General features: G+C 40.9%; 1 protein-coding gene across 1 annotated transcript in view; it reads right to left on the bottom strand.

Annotated features, from left to right (window-relative positions):
* The window catches only part of LOC130917758 (multidrug and toxin extrusion protein 1-like), a gene marked incomplete at its 5' end in the record, with an annotated part of 31314 nt that extends 20419 nt beyond the window's left edge, over window positions 1–10895 (bottom strand). The window contains 6 exons of the mRNA XM_057839426.1: window positions 1773–1817; window positions 1895–1937; window positions 2012–2160; window positions 2235–2303; window positions 10597–10698; window positions 10764–10895. Coding sequence (XP_057695409.1) covers window positions 1773–1817; window positions 1895–1937; window positions 2012–2160; window positions 2235–2303; window positions 10597–10698; window positions 10764–10895 — 540 coding nt within the window. The remainder of the gene's footprint in view (window positions 1–1772; window positions 1818–1894; window positions 1938–2011; window positions 2161–2234; window positions 2304–10596; window positions 10699–10763) is intronic.
* Between the last annotated feature and the right edge of the window lie 7618 nt (window positions 10896–18513).

Here is an 18513-nt window from a genome sequence, read left to right on the forward strand (position 1 = left end):
GTGTTCCCAGAGAGCCTGCCCAGTTAAGAGATTTTTTTTTACGATCAATACGTATATAATCAAATGCTCATGTACCCAAAATAGTAATTAAGTCAAAAATACCTTCATTCTACTTTGGATACAAATTTGTGCATGCGTGCGCAGTCACAGACTGGCTTTATCATGGCGTTAGCTGTCAATTCTCATTTACAAACAAACCTTCGTCACAACAGGACCTCACATGCTACAGGTACACTTGCTAAACTTACTTTCTGGCAACTGTTGACTTCTGTCAAAGCTTTGTACTGGTGTGATCTGTAAAATCCCGTTTGGTGTTGCATCGTTGTACTGCCGACAAATGTAAATTTTCATAGCAATGTTTGATTTTGACTCGGCTACCGGTGCTTGCTAACAGGGTAGCTATTAGTGAGCTAAGCCACGCTAGGCATAATGGGAAATATAGTTTTGAACTGCTGCATTTGGAAACGAGCTGGTTGAATAGTTGATTTATTTCAGTTATTGTTTGCGTGCAATCTACAATATTGAATGAGAATAACAAGTGAGTGGGAATAGCAATTCGTCAACGACAGTTGTGATAGTAACTTATAAAAATGATTAGTTGGCACATTGTCTACTGTCGGGATGGGAATCGAGAACCGGTCCCTACAGAGAACCGGTTCCGTGTGTTTTAATTCCATGGAATCGTTTGGCAGTTTATCTAACGATTCTCTTATCAATTCCAACCAGCACGATTCAGGTCACATAACTTACGCATGCTATGCACTTTCGATTCAGTAAGCAAGACCACGTGATTACTTTCATAGAAGGGCTACTCACCAAGTATAATCTGGAGAGTCATCGCCGAGTGATTTTGCATTGAGTTTCACAGACCATGTCATCATTCATGAGACTACTTATAGAAATGATGATTCCCCCCCCCCAAAAAAAGTCTATTAATGGGTCTATCGTATTTCTCGTTGAATACTTTAAAAGAAAAATATAACCTATATGCATCTAAAATAATCCTAAACGATATTATTAGCAATTTTAATACTTCTGTTAAAAGGGGTTCATGTGTATGCGTTTGTTCCCATGGCAACCAGTCAGTTACTTCCTGTTATTGTCCTACGTCACACGTGCTGCGTATTCTGGGACCGAGAATAGGCGTAAGATGCGCATTTCGGGCAGAGTGCAAATGTAAGTATTTCCTCTTCATGTCATAAAGTTCTTACTATCGATTAGTTAGAGCCGTCATAAGCGCGACCATTTCGTGTTTTTACTGTTACTGCTGGTTGCTCCCACTCGTCCTCGCTGCGTCGAGGCGAGCGTGGTTTACATTATATTCGCATTGCACATTTGTGTTACGAGGGAATGTGCTAGTTTAGCATCTTAAGATGATGTTGTACATCCATATAAGTGTAAAGTGCTTAGTTTTCGCCTCTTTTATTGAACATATTGAACCTCATACAGTCCATTAGTCCAAATTAGAATCGATAAGAGAATCGCTGAAGAATTTAATCGTCAAGCAATATCGATAATGGAATTGGAATTGTAAAAATCTTTTCAATTCCCATCCCTAGTCTACTGTGTATGTATTGACTGGACTACATTTCCATGAGTCTTCTCGGGCATAATAGACATATCTCTTAAATTTTAGTATGGCTAATTTAAATTATCCTAAGGGGTCAACTCTTTCAACTGGACGAAAGGGCACGATAAAACCCCTCAAACTGTTGCCTCATTTGGTGACGAAATGATAAAAAGGACCAAATATGATGAAAGTGTTCACTCACCTGATTCTGAATGTAAGACACTTGAAGGTGATACAGAAACATTGCCTAATAGACAGACAGATAGTCACACATTTATGATTTGTATTTACCAATAAAGTTATTATCGTAAAATAACAACCTACAGGTATTGCCGGGAGATACGCCGTGATATACAACTGCGCAATTCTGTAATCACAAAGTCCATTGTGAGGACAAGGAGGCGTTGCTGATTGCGTCAGCGGTGCTGAGGTGTTAATTACCTGGTGACCTCAGGGTCCTGGCCCATTAGCAGTAGGAAGCTTTGGGCGTTGAGAAGCAGACCCCAGCAGGGCATACAGAACAGCAGCAAGATGATGACGCCTCGCTGCAGGATCACGCCCACACGCAGCAGGTTTTTACCACCAAAAGTCTGTTGCACGTGGTCTTTATTTAGCATTCAAGGCCAGATACAAGAGGTGTCATTGTATGTAAATTTTCCCAGACCTGAGCCACCAAAGTATCAAGTGCCAACCCTAAACCCAGACCTGTTGCTGCTGTAGTCACATTAATGGTCTACAAAAGAAGGACAACAAACAGCAGTCGATTAAACATTTAAAGAGTGATTATGTTCGCACATTGATTAAATCACAATGTTACTCAGTGATAAGCATGTTCTGTATCTCTAGTGAAAAACATTTACAAAGGCTTATGGCCTGTCAAGTCACAACCAGAGTAGTTGTTCTTGTTCTTGTGGACACTAACTTTTAAGTCCTTCTCTTCTGTCATTCGAGAACCAATAGCGTACCGCACCTAACACGTCACCTTTGCTCATTAATATTCATGATGTTAGCAACTCTTGCTAGGGGGGTCAAACTTGCTTTTTGTCCCTCATGCTAGATGCATGTAAATAGTGCACGAACGTGATGTTTCCTGAGCTAAACCTACCACTTCTGTCCGAAAATGATGTCCCTGGTGCCAAATTCACTGGTAAAGATGTGGAAGAACATACAAACGTTCAGTCAAAGGGACGGCTTGAGTGACGAAGACTAGAGATGTCCCGATCGATCGGATCCGATCACGTCATTTTCAAAGTATCTGAATCAGCAAAAAAATATCGGCCATGCCTTTTTTAAATATATATATATATATATATATATATATTTTAATTAAATCGTTTTCTAATTGTATTTCACGATACAGACATAATATGTTACACTCATCCAGAGTCTTTAGTTTAGGCTTAAGGTAGGGTTATCAAAAATATCCCGATAACGGCGGCAATTAATTTATTAAAAAATGCGTCACGTTAAAATAGTTAATGCTATTAATATATGCGCTGCAGACCCTCTCACTCATTGTCGCGCTCAATCTGTAATGACGCCGTTTTACCTATATAGAGAGATAAAAGGCAGCGTAAAATGAGTACAGTGAATTTTGGCAGCCTTTGGAGACTTTCTTCTATTGGCTATAACCTTTCAATCCCTCTCCCTATGATTAAAATATCATGTGAAGCAGTGTGGGGAAGCAAGGTGGCAATTGATCTTTGTCTTAACACCTTAAGTTATTTCCCAAAGCAGAGAAGATATATCCATTGGTAGCACGAAGCACAGTCATGGTTCCACTTCCCATCATGGTTCCACTTCCAATCATGCATTGGGGCATGGCTGCAGTATCATTTACTGAAAGCTCAACAAATACACTAAAGTGCCTTGCAAAAGTATTCGGCCCCCTTGAATCTTGCAACCTTTCGCCACATTTCAGGCTTCAAACATAAAGATATGAAATTTAATTTTTTTGTCAAGAATCAACAACAAGTGGGACACAATCGTGAAGTGGAACAACATTTATTGGATAATTTAAACTTTTTTAACAAATAAAAAACTGAAAAGTAGGGCGTGCAATATTATTCGGCCCCTTTACTTTCAGTGCAGCAAACTCACTCCAGAAGTTCAGTGAGGATCTCTGAATGATCCAATGTTGTCCTAAATGACCGATGATGATAAATAGAATCCACCTCTGTGTAATCAAGTCTCCGTATAAATGCACCTGCTCTGTGATAGTCTCAGGGTTCTGTTTAAAGTGCAGAGAGCATTATGAAAACCAAGGAACACACCAGGCAGGTCCGAGATACTGTTGTGGAGAAGTTCAAAGCTGGATTTGGATACAAAAAGATTTCCCAAGCTTTAAACATCTCAAGGAGCACTGTGCAAGCCATCATATTGAAATGGAAGGAGCATCAGACCACTGCAAATCTACCAAGACCCGGCCGTCCTTCCAAACTTTCTTCTCAAACAAGGAGAAAACTGATCAGAGATGCAGCCAAGAGGCCCATGATCACTCTGGATGAACTGCAGAGATCTACAGCTGAGGTGGGAGAGTCTGTCCATAGGACAACAATCAGTCGTACACTGCACAATCCGGCCTATATGGAAGAGTGGCAAGAAGAAAGCCATTTCTCAAAGATATCCATAAAAAGTCTCGTTTAAAGTTTGCCACAAGCCACCTGGGAGACACACCAAACATGTGGAAGAAGGTGCTCTGGTCAGATGAAACCAAAATTGAACTTTTTGGCCACAATGCAAAACGATATGTTTGGCGTAAAAGCAACACAGCTCATCACCCTGAACACACCATCCCCACTGTCAAACATGGTGGTGGCAGCATCATGGTTTGGGCCTGCTTTTCTTTAGCAGGGACAGGGAAGATGGTTAAAATTGACGGGAAGATGGATGCAGCCAAATACAGGAACATTCTGGAAGAAAACCTGTTGGTATCTGCACAAGACCTGAGACTGGGACGGAGATTTATCTTCCAACAGGACAATGATCCAAAACATAAAGCCAAATCTACAATGGAATGGTTCAAAAATAAACGTATCCAGGTGTTAGAATGGCCAAGTCAAAGTCCAGACCTGAATCCAATTGAGAATCTGTGGAAAGAGCTGAAGACTGCTGTTCACAAACACTCTCCATCTAACCTCACTGAGCTCGAGCTGTTTTGCAAGGAAGAATGGGCAAGAATGTCAGTCTCTCGATGTGCAAAACTGATAGAAACATACCCCAAGCGACTTGCAGCTGTAATTGGAGCAAAAAGTGGCACTACAAAGTATTAACGCAAGGGGGCCGAATAATATTGCACGCCCCACTTTTCAGTTTTTTATTTGTTAAAAAAGTTTAAATTATCCAATAAATTTTGTTCCACTTCACGATTGTGTCCTACTTGTTGTTGATTCTTGACAAAAAATTAAAATTTTATATCTTTATGTTTGAAGCCTGAAAAGTGGCGAAAGGTTGCAAGGTTCAAGGGGGCCGAATACTTTTGCAAGGCACTGTATATTTTCAGGATCAATAGCAATATTTAACATATCATATACTAGTCCTTCTAAAAAAATTAGCATATTGTGATAAAGTTCATTATTTTCTGTAATGTACTGATAAACATTAGACTTTTATATATTTTAGATTCATTACACACAACTGAAGTAGTTCAATGACTTTGGCAAAAAAGTCAAGAAAAAACAAAAATCCCTTTCTCAGAAAATTTGCATATTTCATCCGACCAATACAAAAAAGTGTTTTTTAATACAAAAAAAAGTCAACCTTCAATTAATTATATCAGCTATGCACTTTTTTTCTGCACCTTTTGCAGATATGACTGCTTCAATGTGGCGTGGCATGGAGGCAATCAGCCTGTGTTATGTAGGCCCAGGATGCTTCGATAGCGGCTTTAAGCTCATCCACAGTGTTGGGTCTGGTGTCTCTCAACTTCCTCTTCACAATATCCCACAGATTCTCTATGGGGTTCAGGTCAGGAGATTTGGCAGGCCAATTGACCACAGTAATGTCATGGTCAGTAAACCATTTAGCAGTGGTTTTGGCAATGTGAGCAGGTGCCAGGTCGTGCTGAAAAATGAAATCTTCATCTCCATAAACCTTTTCAGTAGATGGAAACATGAAGTGCTCCAAAATCTCCTGATAGCTAGCTACATTGACCCTGCTCTTGATAAAACACAGTAGACCAACACCAGCAGCTGATATGGCACCCCAGACCATCACTGACTGTGGGTACTTGACACTGGACTTTAGGCATTTTGGCATTTCCTTCTGCCCAGTCTTCCTCCAAACTCTGGCACCTTGATTTCCGGATGACATGCAAAATTTGCTTTCATCTGAAAAAAGTACTTTGGACCAATGAGCAACAGTCCAGTGCTACTTCTCTGTAGCCCAGGTCAGGCACTTCTGCCGCTGTTTCAGGTTCAAAAGTGGCTTGACCTGGGGAATGCTGCACCTGTAGCCCATTTCCAGCACATGCCTGTGCACGGTGGCTCTGGATGTTTCTGCTCCAGACTCAGTCCACTGTTTCTGCAGGTCCCCCAAGATCTGGAATTGGCCCTTCTCCACAATCTTTTTTAGGGTGCAGTCCCCTTTTCTGATAGTGCAGCGTTTCCTGCCAGACGTTTTCCTTCCCACAGACTTCCCACTGAGATGCCTTGATACAGCACTCTGGGAACAGCCTATTTGTTCAGAAATTTCTTTCTGTGTCTCAGCCTCTTGCTTGAGGGTGTCAACGATGGTCTTCTGGACAGCAGTCAGGTCGGCAGTCTTACCCATGATTGCAGTTTTAAGTAATGAACCAGGCTGGGAGTTTTTAAAAGCCTCAGGAATCTTTCGCAGGTGTTTTGAGTTAATTTGTTGATTCAGATGATTAGGTTAGTAGCTTCTTTAGAGTACCTTTTCATGACATGCTAATTTTTTGAGATAGGGATTTTTGGTTTTTCTTGACTTTTTTACCAAAATCATCAATATTAAAACAATAAAAGGCTTCAGTTGTGTAATGAATCTGAAATATATGAAAGTCTAATGTTTATCAATACATTACAGAAAATAATGAACTTTATCACAATATGCTAATTTTTTTAGAAGGACTTTGTTTTTGCCCAAAATACCAACTTATTTTTCTCTTTATACTGCATGTTTTCAACAGCTAATAAATCACCCAATTTTTCCATCAGAAACTTAATGATTGAGGAAAGCGTGCGGAATAAATTATCATATATATATATATATATATATATATATATATATATATATATATATATATATATATATATATATATAGTGCATGATAAGTTAAAACCTCAAAAGTTAATTGCAAGTATAAAATCTAAATAAACAAATCTCAGTCTTGATTCTTGGTTAAAAGCAAAAGAAACTGTGCAGGTAGTATTTATGTTACGTAAATATGGCGAATGTGCGGCTCGTCTGTAAGTTCACTGTGGCGCTGCCTTACTACAACAAAGAGCGTTTTATGTTAAAATTCTTGTGAAAAAATGCTTAAATCCCTGAATTATTTATCGATATGGACGTAAAACAGGCTCGATTCTTGATTAAAAGCAAAAGAAACCGTGCAGGTAGTATTTATGTTACGTAAATATGGCGAATGTGTGGCTCGTCTTAAGTTCACTCTGGCACTGCCTTACCACATCTCCACAGCAAAGAGCGTTTTACGTTGAAATTCTTGTGAATAAATGCTTAAATCCCTCAATTCTTTATAGATATGGACGTAAAACAGTCTCGATTCTTGGTTAAAAGCAAAAAAATGGGTAGTTTGAATTTACTTTACGTAAATCTGTCGAAGAATTATGTTAGTCTGTGGGCTCATTGTTATGATAAGGGGGCTGCCACAATGGCTTTTTCTGTTCAAAATTCTTGTGAATAAATGCATAAATCCCTGAATTCTTTATATATATGGACGTAGAACTGTCTCTAGTCTGTTAAAAGAGAAAAAAAAAAAAAAAAAAAACGGGCAGTTACAGTGGAGCAAATAAGTATTTAAGTTCTCCTACTTGAAAAGATTAGAGAGGCCTGTAATTGTCAACATGGGTTAACCTCAACCATGAGAGACAGAATGTGGAAAAAAAAAAACAGAAAATCACATTGTTTGATTTTTAAAGAATTTATTTCCAAATTAGAGTGGAAAATAAGTATTTGGTCACCTACAAACAAGCAAGATTTCTGGCTGTCAAAGAGGTCTAACTTCTTCCAACGTGGTCTAACGATGCTCCACTCGTTACCTGTATTAATGGCCCGTTTTAACTTATTATCGGTATAAAAGACACCTGTCCAGAAACTCAGTCAGTCACACTCCAAACTCCACAATGGCCAAGACCAAAGAGCTGTCGAAGGACACCAGAGACAAAATTATAGACCTGCACCAGGCTGGGAAGACGGAATCTGCAATAGGTAAAACGCTTGGTGTAAAGAAATCAACTGTGGGAGCAATTATTAGAAAATGGAAGACATACAAGACCACTGATAATCTCCCTCGATCTGGGGCTCCATACGAGATCTCACCCGGTGGCGTCAAAATGATAACAAGAATGGTGAGCAAAAATCCCAGAATCACACGGGGGGACCTAGTGAACAACCTCCAGAAAGCTGGGACCACAGTAACAAAGGCTACTATCAGTAACACAATGCGCTGCCAGGGAATCAAATCCTGCACCGCCAGACGTGTCCCCCTGCGGAAGCCAGTACACGTCCAGGCCCGTCTGCGGTTCGCTAGAGGGCATTTGGATGATCCAGAAAAGGACTGGGACAATGTGTTGTGGTCAGATGAAACCAAAATAGAACTTTTTGGTAGAAACACAGGTTCTCGTGTTTGGAGGAGAAAGAATACTGAATTGCATCTGAAGAACACCATACCCACTGTGAAGCATGGGGGTGGAAAAATCATGCTTTGGGGCTGTTTTTCTGCAAAGGGACCAGGACGACTGATCTGTGTAAAGGAAAGAATGAATGGGGCATGTATAGAGAGATTTTGAGTGAAAATATCCTTCCATCAGCAAGGGCATTGAAAATGAGACCTGGCTGGGTCTTTCAGCATGACAATGATCCCAAACACACAGCCAGGGCAATAAAGGAGTGGCTTCGTAAGAAGCATTTCAAGGTGCTGGAGTGGCCTAGCCAGCCTCCAGATCTCCCACAAAAAATCTGTGGAGGGAGTTGAAAGTCCGTGTTGCCCAACGACAGCCCCAAAACATAACTGCTCTAGAGGAGATCTGCATGGAGGAATGGGCCAAAATACCAGCAACAGTGTGTGAAAAGCTTGTGAAGAGTTACAGAAAACGTTTGGCCTCCGTTATTACCAACAAAGGGTACATAACAAAGTATTGAAATGAACTTTTGGTATTGACCAAATACTTATTTTCCACCATAATTTGCAAATAAATTTTTTAAAACAAAAACTATGTTATTTTCTGTTTTTTTCCCCCACATTCTGTCGCTCATGGTTGAGGTTTACTCATGTTGACAATTACAGGCCTCTCTAATATTTTCAAGTGGGAGAACTTGCACAATTAGAGGTTGACTAAATACTTATTTGCCCCACTGTACACATCTAGTTTAAGTATATATGCCGAAGAATGACGCCAATGTCGTAGCGGTTCCCATTCTGCCATTAATTTTTTTCACTACGTTTCAGAATGCATGCATGGTACGAAAAATAAATTATTTACCTTGAATCCTCGAACAAATCACTCCTGAGACAATCCCTTCTGATGGTATGCAGTACAGCTTTCGTAGTTCTTCCAAAAATCCAAGCTTAAATCTAGCTTGGATAGAGCGTGTGCCGTCATCGGTTGACTATTACTAAATTAACCTTCAAGCTCGGCCCCCTATGGTAAGACGTGACGCAAAGAATGACAAAGTGTCATGTCAATAGATAATAAAGTCTATCAGCAGTGTTTATTCGGCATGTTCTTTTTTGAAAGATTACCGGCAGAAAACAAGCAGTACTAACATGGGTTGTATGCGAGCGCGCTTCTATGTTGACCCCCTTCTGGTTTACGATGGTGATGTCATGCAGCTTTGCCGTCTAAAAATAGCATTCGTGCGGTACGCTACTGTCTTGAACTTGGTAGCTGTGTGGCGTGGGCTTGTATCAATCAATCCTCGGAGCCCAATTTTTTATTTTTTTGTATAAAAATATGTATAATTAATTGTGGACTCATCGTTTCCCTGGATTATGAGTTGACAAGGGCATGCTCAGTCTCAGTCACAGCCTTCAGCCTGTACTGTGCTGCAGCACACTCGTGCTTGTTTTGTTTAGAAACGTGATTCTCTCAGGACAACGTATTTTGTTTACCTAAGAAAAGCATGTGCCCCAACGAAGAGTCCATCTGTAAGTCTTTTTTGTTTGGGGAGGAAAAAAATCATGTATTTCCAACATCCACAAAAATGTTTTTTTCTTTTTAGAAAAAAAGGCAGTGTCCAATAGAAATGCATTACAAAGAAGTACAAAATTACTTTTTCCACTTTCTGTTGAAAAAAATGTTGGTGCTGGTGAGAAGCAAATCGTCAAACAGTGGTGTCGCTTCGCTTCCCTCAGAAATCATTAATCTCCAGATAAATCCATGAAAATGTTTTGCTGTTATTGTTTTATAAAAAAACAAAAAACTAAACTGTTGCCCAATGGCATGTCTCGTCAATAAAATGTCTGTTTTCAAAAATATGCACAAAAGACAGAAAACGCTGTTTTGGGGATAAAACTATGTTGTCCATCGAAAAGCATGTATTTGCAAATAAAATTCAGTCAATTTAAAAAAATTGCACCCAGTTTTTCATTCAACAACATGAGAAATGTTCAATTTTAGACCTGAACTACATGTTCAATTATTGTTTTTTTTTTTTTTAATGTTGTTATTGGGAAGTAAAAAAAAAGGGGCAAAAACATTTTTTCCACAAACACAGTGTATACCGTATGTTCAAATTATTTATATAATTCTGGGGCAGGATTGAAGCAAAAATGATAATCCATACTCTTATCTGGAAAATGGTAATTTTTTTCTTGCACAATCATGACTTACAGCAGAGGCTAATCCATAGCCAGCCATCACCTCATTGGTGAGGCGTCCGCAGAACATGGTCAGCACGAACTGAAGCAGACAACTGAGGATTCGAGTCAGCAACTAAGAAGAAATGATGTTTAGCGACCCCCTCAACTACATGGCAAAGCAAACCATTGTGGGCTTACCAGTGGGCCCATCATCCTCAGGAGGTGGTACACCTCCTCCCTGAGAGGCCCAGGGAGTTTGCGGCGTATCCAACTGCAGAAGAACATCTTGTCACTGGCAACTTTCTCCATGTTTGTGGAGAGCGCGTAGTCTCACTCTCTCTCTCTCTCTCTCTCTCAAGTGCAGCCGTTTGACACTGTCACCGTGTCTACGTTTTATTATGCAAACCTTAAAGGTTACTAATTAATCCCACGGAGGCTAGGCAGTTTGCCACTGTGCTAACCCAGTGGGTGGTCAGACAAGCTTGATCTTCACACCCTTAATGATCTTTGTATTCTGATGATGATGATAACCCTGTTACAATCTAAATACAATGTGTAGCTTATAATGATGTTACCTTAATGTTATGTAGCCTACTCTTTAAAGCGCTTTTTGGCTGGGTTTGAAAGAGTTACATAAGTAAACTTGAGTTGGTCTTAATTTAACTACTGTATAAAGATAATGTTTAAAAAAAAAAAAAAAAGTTAAAAAGTTACGAGTGTTTTTGTATTGTGTTGTACAGGTAAATCTAATATATTGTTTGACCCTTTCATACATACACCCAAACTTTTTTTTCCACCCTTAGCGTGGACTCATATAACTCACTAGCAGTGTTGTTAATCTTACTGAAAAAAAGTAATTAATTATAGTTACAAATTACTTCTCCCAAAAAGTAATTGCGTTAGTAACTCAATTACCTGAATGTAAGAGTAATTAGTTACTTGGCAAAGTAATTGGTGATAATTACTTTTTTTTTTTTCCCTCAAAAAAAAAAAAAAAAAAAAAAAAAAAAAAAAAAAAAAAAAAAAAAACATCGGCCACACTATGTGAAGTTTTTGTGAAGGTTTTTGGTACAATTGGCCCGAGCCCAATTCTTTATCCTAATTTACCCTTTACCCTGAATCAACTGTTAAAAGTTGTTAAAATTGCTCCCATTATTGCATTTGTTCCCTTCTCTCTACTTTCGACATATGAAAGTTTTAAAACTGTTTCATTATTTAAAGATAGATTCAAGTCAAGTTTTTGCCGATTTAGAAGTATTTTAGATAAAAAGTTACTTAGGTTCGCTAGGAAGGTTCTCTACAACAGAGCCGTCCTAAAAAGTCTACTGCTTTAAGATGGCGGCTGTCTACTAACGCATTTAGTGCCATGCAGTGTTGTTAATTTTACTTTAAAAAAGTAATTAATTACAGTTACAAATTACTTCTCCCAAAAAGTAATTGCGTTAGTAACTCAGTTACCTGAATGTAAGAGTAATTAGTTACTTGGCAAAGTAACTAGTGATATTTTTTTTTTTTCCTCAAAAAAAAAAAAAAAAAAAAAAAAAAAAAACACAGGTCACACAATGTGAAGCTTAAAGGGTTTGGGGGACAATTGGCCCTAGCCCAATTCTTTACCCTCCACTTAACTAGACACAAGGGTATTGCGATAACTAGCTAGTAACCTTTGCTATGTGTGGAAGTCATTTAAAGTTGTGAATCAATCGTTAAAGTTGTTAAAATTTCTCCCGTTATTGCATTAGGTCCCTTCTGTCTACTTTAAACATGTGTAAGTTTTAAAATTGTTTCATCATTTAAAGATAGATTTAAGTTAAGATTTTGCCGATTTAGGAGCATTTTAGATTTTAAAAAATTACTTAGGTTCGCTAGGAAGGATCTCTACATCAGGGCCTTCCTGAGAGGTTTACTGCTTTAAGATGGCGGCTGTTTACAAACGCATGTAGTCCTTAAAACATGTTGGCAATGCAGCAGTGTCTGCCATTTGCATCTAGTTCTATAATATGATATCTACCGTGTCATGTGGGTGTAGTTTGTCGGCTATGGCTGCAGTCAGGTATTATTGGAGCCACCTAGCATCGCGGTTGCAACGGCGTCTTCCCCACTCCTGCTCTGCTCTCGTCCCCGTGAGTCCGTTTCTCTCAGACTTTTTTTTATTCAACCAACTTAGTAACGCATAGTAACGCACGCCTTTCCCGCCTCAGTAACGGTAACGGCGTTGCCAAGAAAAGTAATTAATTAGATTACTCATTACTGAAAAAAATAACGCCGTTAGTAACGCCGTTATATTGTAACGCCGTTATTAACAACACTGCTCACTAGCTGCCATTGACGCAGTGGCTCCTCCAGAAATTTTTCGTAGGGGTGGCCAGATGGGGCCACTTAAAATCTTGGGGTGGCACACCAAAACTAAAAGCCATAATTTCAGGTTTTCATTATATTATTGCAGTAAAAAGGTCAGGGGAAAACTATCAGAAAGACTTAAGGACACGGCTACTGATATACTTTGGTGTATTGTGTAATATTTGATGTTACTAATGATTTAATGTGCATAGTCCATAACTGTCCAGTCAACATTTTGAGTTCCACAACAATTCTGTTTTATTGTGTTATGTATATATTAGGCATAAGGTGTACATTTAACAAAACAAAATAATTACTGGGGAAAAGCAGGTGCTGGCAGATTTGCATTTGGGATGAAATGCATAACTGATGCTACAACAATCTAATGATATACTGGCCAGCGGGGTGGCCAGTGGGGTGGCTAACAAATTTGGCCACCCCCTGGGGGCGCCACTGCATTGACGGCATTAGACGTCCATTCATTTTGACTGGGGGAATTCAATGAAGATAGCCAGTCAGGCCAGGTAAATCAATAAGGGAAGCCTAACAGGCCTGTCAGGCTGGCGTCCAGGGCACCAGATGTGAGGCGACCAAACGGGTTGCTCGGGCGGCGTCCAGGGCACCAGACGTAAGGCGATTTAACGGGTCTCTCGGGTGGGCGTCCGCGATGATAGTAACTGGCGTGGGGGTCTGTGCTGCCCGGCCTTGGCAGGAGACGTGTTGCCGTGGGCACGACATCGTCGAAGCAACGATCAGGAGCGGGCGCCTGCCGGAGAAGGTGCGGCACCAGCATAAGCGGATCTACTATTCAGGCGAAGTAGGCGATCGCCTTAGGCCCCCAACCAGTAGGGGGCTCCCAACAATGTTCCCTCTAAGCTGCGCGCGTGCGCAATCGCGCACTGCTGGCACCTACTCTGCGCACAAGAAATTCAATGCTGCGCACAAAAAAAAAAAAAAAAAATCAACAGAAACGTGTGTTGTAACTCAGTGAGTGACAGGTGTCCAGCAAATGATACGATAAGGTTCACTTCCGCTACGCAGCCAATCATAGCATTGACATTGCTTGTGTATTGCCCAGCCTACACGCGCGGTGTAGGTTAGCAAGCTGACAACAGTGCGTGAGTGCAGCGGAGTTGAGAGACGTAAAGGCCAACCCCTTATCATGGCGAAACGAACGGGCAGCGACACATCCACTCACCAAGCCAAAGTAAAAAAGAAATGCGGTCCATATAAGAAGGAGTGGCTGTCATAGCATGTGCAAATAGACGAACAAGCGGTGAAACTGAAGCCAAAGTGCCAAGTGAGTTTTCAGAGGGAAAAATGTGGACTGAATGGAAGTTGGACTACCTCAAGTGTCATATTCAGCAGAAAAGTCATTTGAAAGCTGTTGAAAATGACAAAGACTCATGATGCGACAGGGGATTGGTACATTATTGCGGGAGAATGCAAAAGACCGACAGAAGAGAAACAAGCTGTCCCACAAAACAAAATCTGACCCAGAGCAAGTTGAAGTTCTCATTGACAATATTTTACTCACCATCGAAATGAATGCTTCAATGGTGTCAGTTCAACAAATCCACAATCACATGGCAAAGTATGTGAGTATACCAGAAAGCTGGCGAAGTAAAAACTATGCCTTTGAATTTGTAAACTCAATCAATGATATAGTGGAGAACGAGACTATGTGCAGTGTTAAAAATGCACCCTGGCGTACACTGATAGTAGATGAGAGCACTGACATATCAGTACACCAAATGCAAGTCCTATATATGTTAAGACGTGAAAATAAGGTACAATTTAAGTCAGATTGGTGTGTATTCCAGTGACATTTATTAAGATATTTTAATTATGGATATTAATCATTAAATGCTCTTACTAATGGATAATTTACGGGCAGTAGAAATGCTAATAGGCATGAAAAGGCATGATACTGTTGTGTGGCCGCTATGTACCGTATTTTTCGGACTATAAATCGCAGTTTTTTTCTTAGTTTGGCAGAGGGTGCGTCTTATTTTCTGGAGCGACTTATATGTGAACTTATTCATACATTATTATATCATTGTTGCTAGTTAGCATGTTCTTTATGCTATAGTTATCTGAATAACTCTAAATAGCTATGTTACATTGACATACCAGGCATGTTCTCAGTTCGTTGTTTATGAGTCATGTAATGTTATCATACCGTACACTTATTCAGCCTGTTGTTCTCTATTATATTTTTATTCTAAATTGCCTTTCAAAATGACATGTCTGTTTTTGGTGGTGGATTATACCAAATAAATTTCCCCCAAAAATGCAACTTATACGCCAGTGCGACATATAAGTTTTTACTATTTCATTGCGCATTTTTTGGCTGGTGCGACTTATAGTCCAAAAAACACGGTACACATCTGCTGTTGCTCACCGTGGGCCGCAGTGTGCTCAGGGAGATTGTGTGTTTGCTCAGGCACATGAAAAATTAGAGGGAACATTGGCCCCCAACCAGCTGCCCTTGCCCCAACGAGCAACGGCTTGGGCCACCGGAGCCAGCAGCACCCCCAACTATTCGTCATGTATAATTATGTCAGCATACCAAACAAACAAATAACAAAACAAAAAAGAAAGCCATTTGAATGCTGCATTTATATTATCTCTCCCCCACACACATGCACTACAATGGACTGTTCCACGACTACGGACTGAGTATCAGTCACGTAGCTTCATTTAGCGCCGGCGTAGCTTCATTTAGCACCGTTTAGCTTCGCTTAGCTCCGTTTACCATCGCTTAACTCCGCTTGGATCCGTTTAGCATCGCTTAGCTCCGCTTAGCTGTTCGTTAGCTTCACTTAGCTCTCCTGCGTTTTTCACGCCACTAAGCTCGCTATTTTTACAGCTCACTCGCTACTTTGCACGTCGGCTATCATTTATGTCGAACACATGAGCGAACATGCTCTCCATGAGAGCCAAAGTGCAGTGAGGGAGAAGTTGAGAACAGGCCGCTAATGCCTCTTTTGACTTTCTTCTTCTTCTTCTCACCGAACATAAAATAAATGACAGCACACCCTGTGGCGAAACAATGCAGTACAGTTCCAATCAGTCATACAATAACACTCAACAGCTGGTTAACAGCATTTGCTAACAAAAAATACATAAATCTATTAGTGTAACCACAAGCAATGACGAAGAATGTGTTTTTACGGAGTGTAAAGCTTTCGGTTAGCGGTTTAGCGAACGTACCTCCGGTGAACATTTCAAAATAAAAGCACGTCATGTCGTCACATAAATAACGATTTCTGGAGTTAATCCCACATATTTCAGAATTAGTATTACAATATGTTGAGTAAATACTACAGAATGCAGATTCTACACTAAGAATAGCTTTCAAATGACACTCTTTATGGTAAATATGATTGGCAATGAATAATTATTATAATTATTATTCTACTATTATATATAATAGTATACTATAATAATAATGCTAGAATTTTTTTAAGAATTGTTTTGAATAATGTTGGAAAGGCAAAGTCACTGTTCTGAATATGTTTACTTCCCATTCTTTTGCACTAGTAAATGCTATCAGCATTTAACCTCATTGTTTACTTGTGATTAATTATTGTTATTTACATGATCATTTGTACTTTAATCAAGAATTTAAGTGTTCCAAAATGGTTTTATGAATTAATAAGCGACAACAAAAATGTCATTGCTAAATTAGTAAATAAAAGGAAATTATTAGATTAGCCGACTAACCGTAAAACTAGTCGGCTGACTAATCAGGAGAAAATTTGTCGTTTAGGACAGCCCTAGTGTACCGAAACATATTTCCTCCACACCCTTCTCACGTTTTTAACCCCTGACCCATGAAGAGGGCCCCTCGATATGTTCGCCTTAGGCCCCAAAATTGCCAAGTCCACCGCTGGGCACCGGAACTGGAGCAGGCGGGTAGTTGCAGCTGTGGGGAGGCACCCGCAGGAGACGGGGCGGCACCGGAGCTGGAGGGACGTTGCCGCCAACGGGAGGTGCCTGCCGGAGAAGATGCGACATCGGAACCGGAACGTGAGTGTCGCCGGGGAAACCAGCAGCCAGAACTGGAGCTGCGTCGCCATCGGGAAAACCAGGGACCGGAACGACATTGCCGCCAGGTGGCGCCGGCCAGACCGGACCAGGATGGGAGCTTGACGGCGAAAAGCCGGGAGGTCTGTACGGGAACCTCGGGAAGCCGGGACATCTGTACAGGAGCCTCAGGCTGCCGGGATGTCTGGACGGGACCATGCTGTCGGCGTGGACGAGCATGCTGAGACTTCTGGACGGTGGTCTCTGGCAGACTTGATGGCACGTTGCATGGTAAAATCGAAGGAGGGGTGTAGGCCACCATGCCGTGGTCCAGGGAAGATGGCCAACCGGGAACCCAGGTAAGGGTCCAGCGAGGAAGGCTGGGAAGGGGACGTGGATAGAGGGAGCTGTGACAAAAACTGAGAGGGTGAAACAAAGGGCGGGAAGTCATAATCTGGGTCCGAGTTCGAAAGGAGATTTACCAAATCGAGGCCTTCTCCACAATCAGAAAAAGTTCAGAAAAAATATGATAGGGGGATGCTTGTGGGGGGACGTGATGATGGCGTGGCTGAGTGATCAGTTGACAAAAAAGTGACGAAAGCATGAGCATTGGTGGCTGATTACGGGCAACAGGCTGGTGGCAGGCAGATGGGCGTCGGCGAACACGCTGATGCCATGTTTTTCCCGATGGGACCATATGTCGTTGCGTCGTTCTGTCATGTAGTGGAGGCGAGGTGGAAAAATGGTGACGGGAGGCAGGGTGGCAGAAAACTAAAAAATGCTTTAAACAAAACCAAAATTAAAAAAAAAGACCAAGGGGTCAAACAAAAGGTATCAAAACTTACTAAGGTGAAGCAGCAGGAACACGAGGGCTTGGACGCTGAAATCGGCAATGACACAACAAGATCAGACAGCACATGGGGAACTTAAATACAGACATGGGGTAACAGGACAATGAGGCACAGATGGTTGACACAGGAGGCAGCGAAGTAGTCAACACATAACGAGTAGGCCACAACAGGTGAAATCAATGAATGGGCAATCGCAAGGACATGACACACTAGGGCACGGAACTCGACTCAAACCATGACAGTTTGTTTACTTTTTTTTATCCAAACGTTGTTTGTGACGTCACAACCAGAAGGCACGACTGTGCCTCGCATTATGTGCTGCGCTATTACACGTAATACTCAACAAACAAGTCGCACGGCAACAATTGAAAAGAAAACCTATTCGTAGAATTCTTGCAGGCTGCAAAATCTACAGTTCGTTCTGGTTGAGACGTTTGTGAAGTTTGGTTTGGAGACACTGCAAGTTTGATACCGTTTTGTACAATTAGTGGTACGACCAGAGACACTTCCTGGAGGGCTGACACACATTTTTGGGCCTATGACGCTGTTTGAAATTTTTAAAAAAATTCGGCCGTGGTACGTTGCTCATTCGTTGGTCCAATTTTTGTGAGTCCGATGAAAAATCTCTGTGCTCCGCTCACCCTGCCCCCCTTCGGACAATTGAGATTCTCAGACTGAAATGATTCAAATTAATGAGGGGGCGGTGCAGACGACCGACACGGCTGAAA

This window comes from Corythoichthys intestinalis, chromosome 6, assembly GCF_030265065.1.
Source record: "Corythoichthys intestinalis isolate RoL2023-P3 chromosome 6, ASM3026506v1, whole genome shotgun sequence".
Classification (NCBI taxonomy): Eukaryota; Metazoa; Chordata; class Actinopteri; order Syngnathiformes; family Syngnathidae; genus Corythoichthys; species Corythoichthys intestinalis.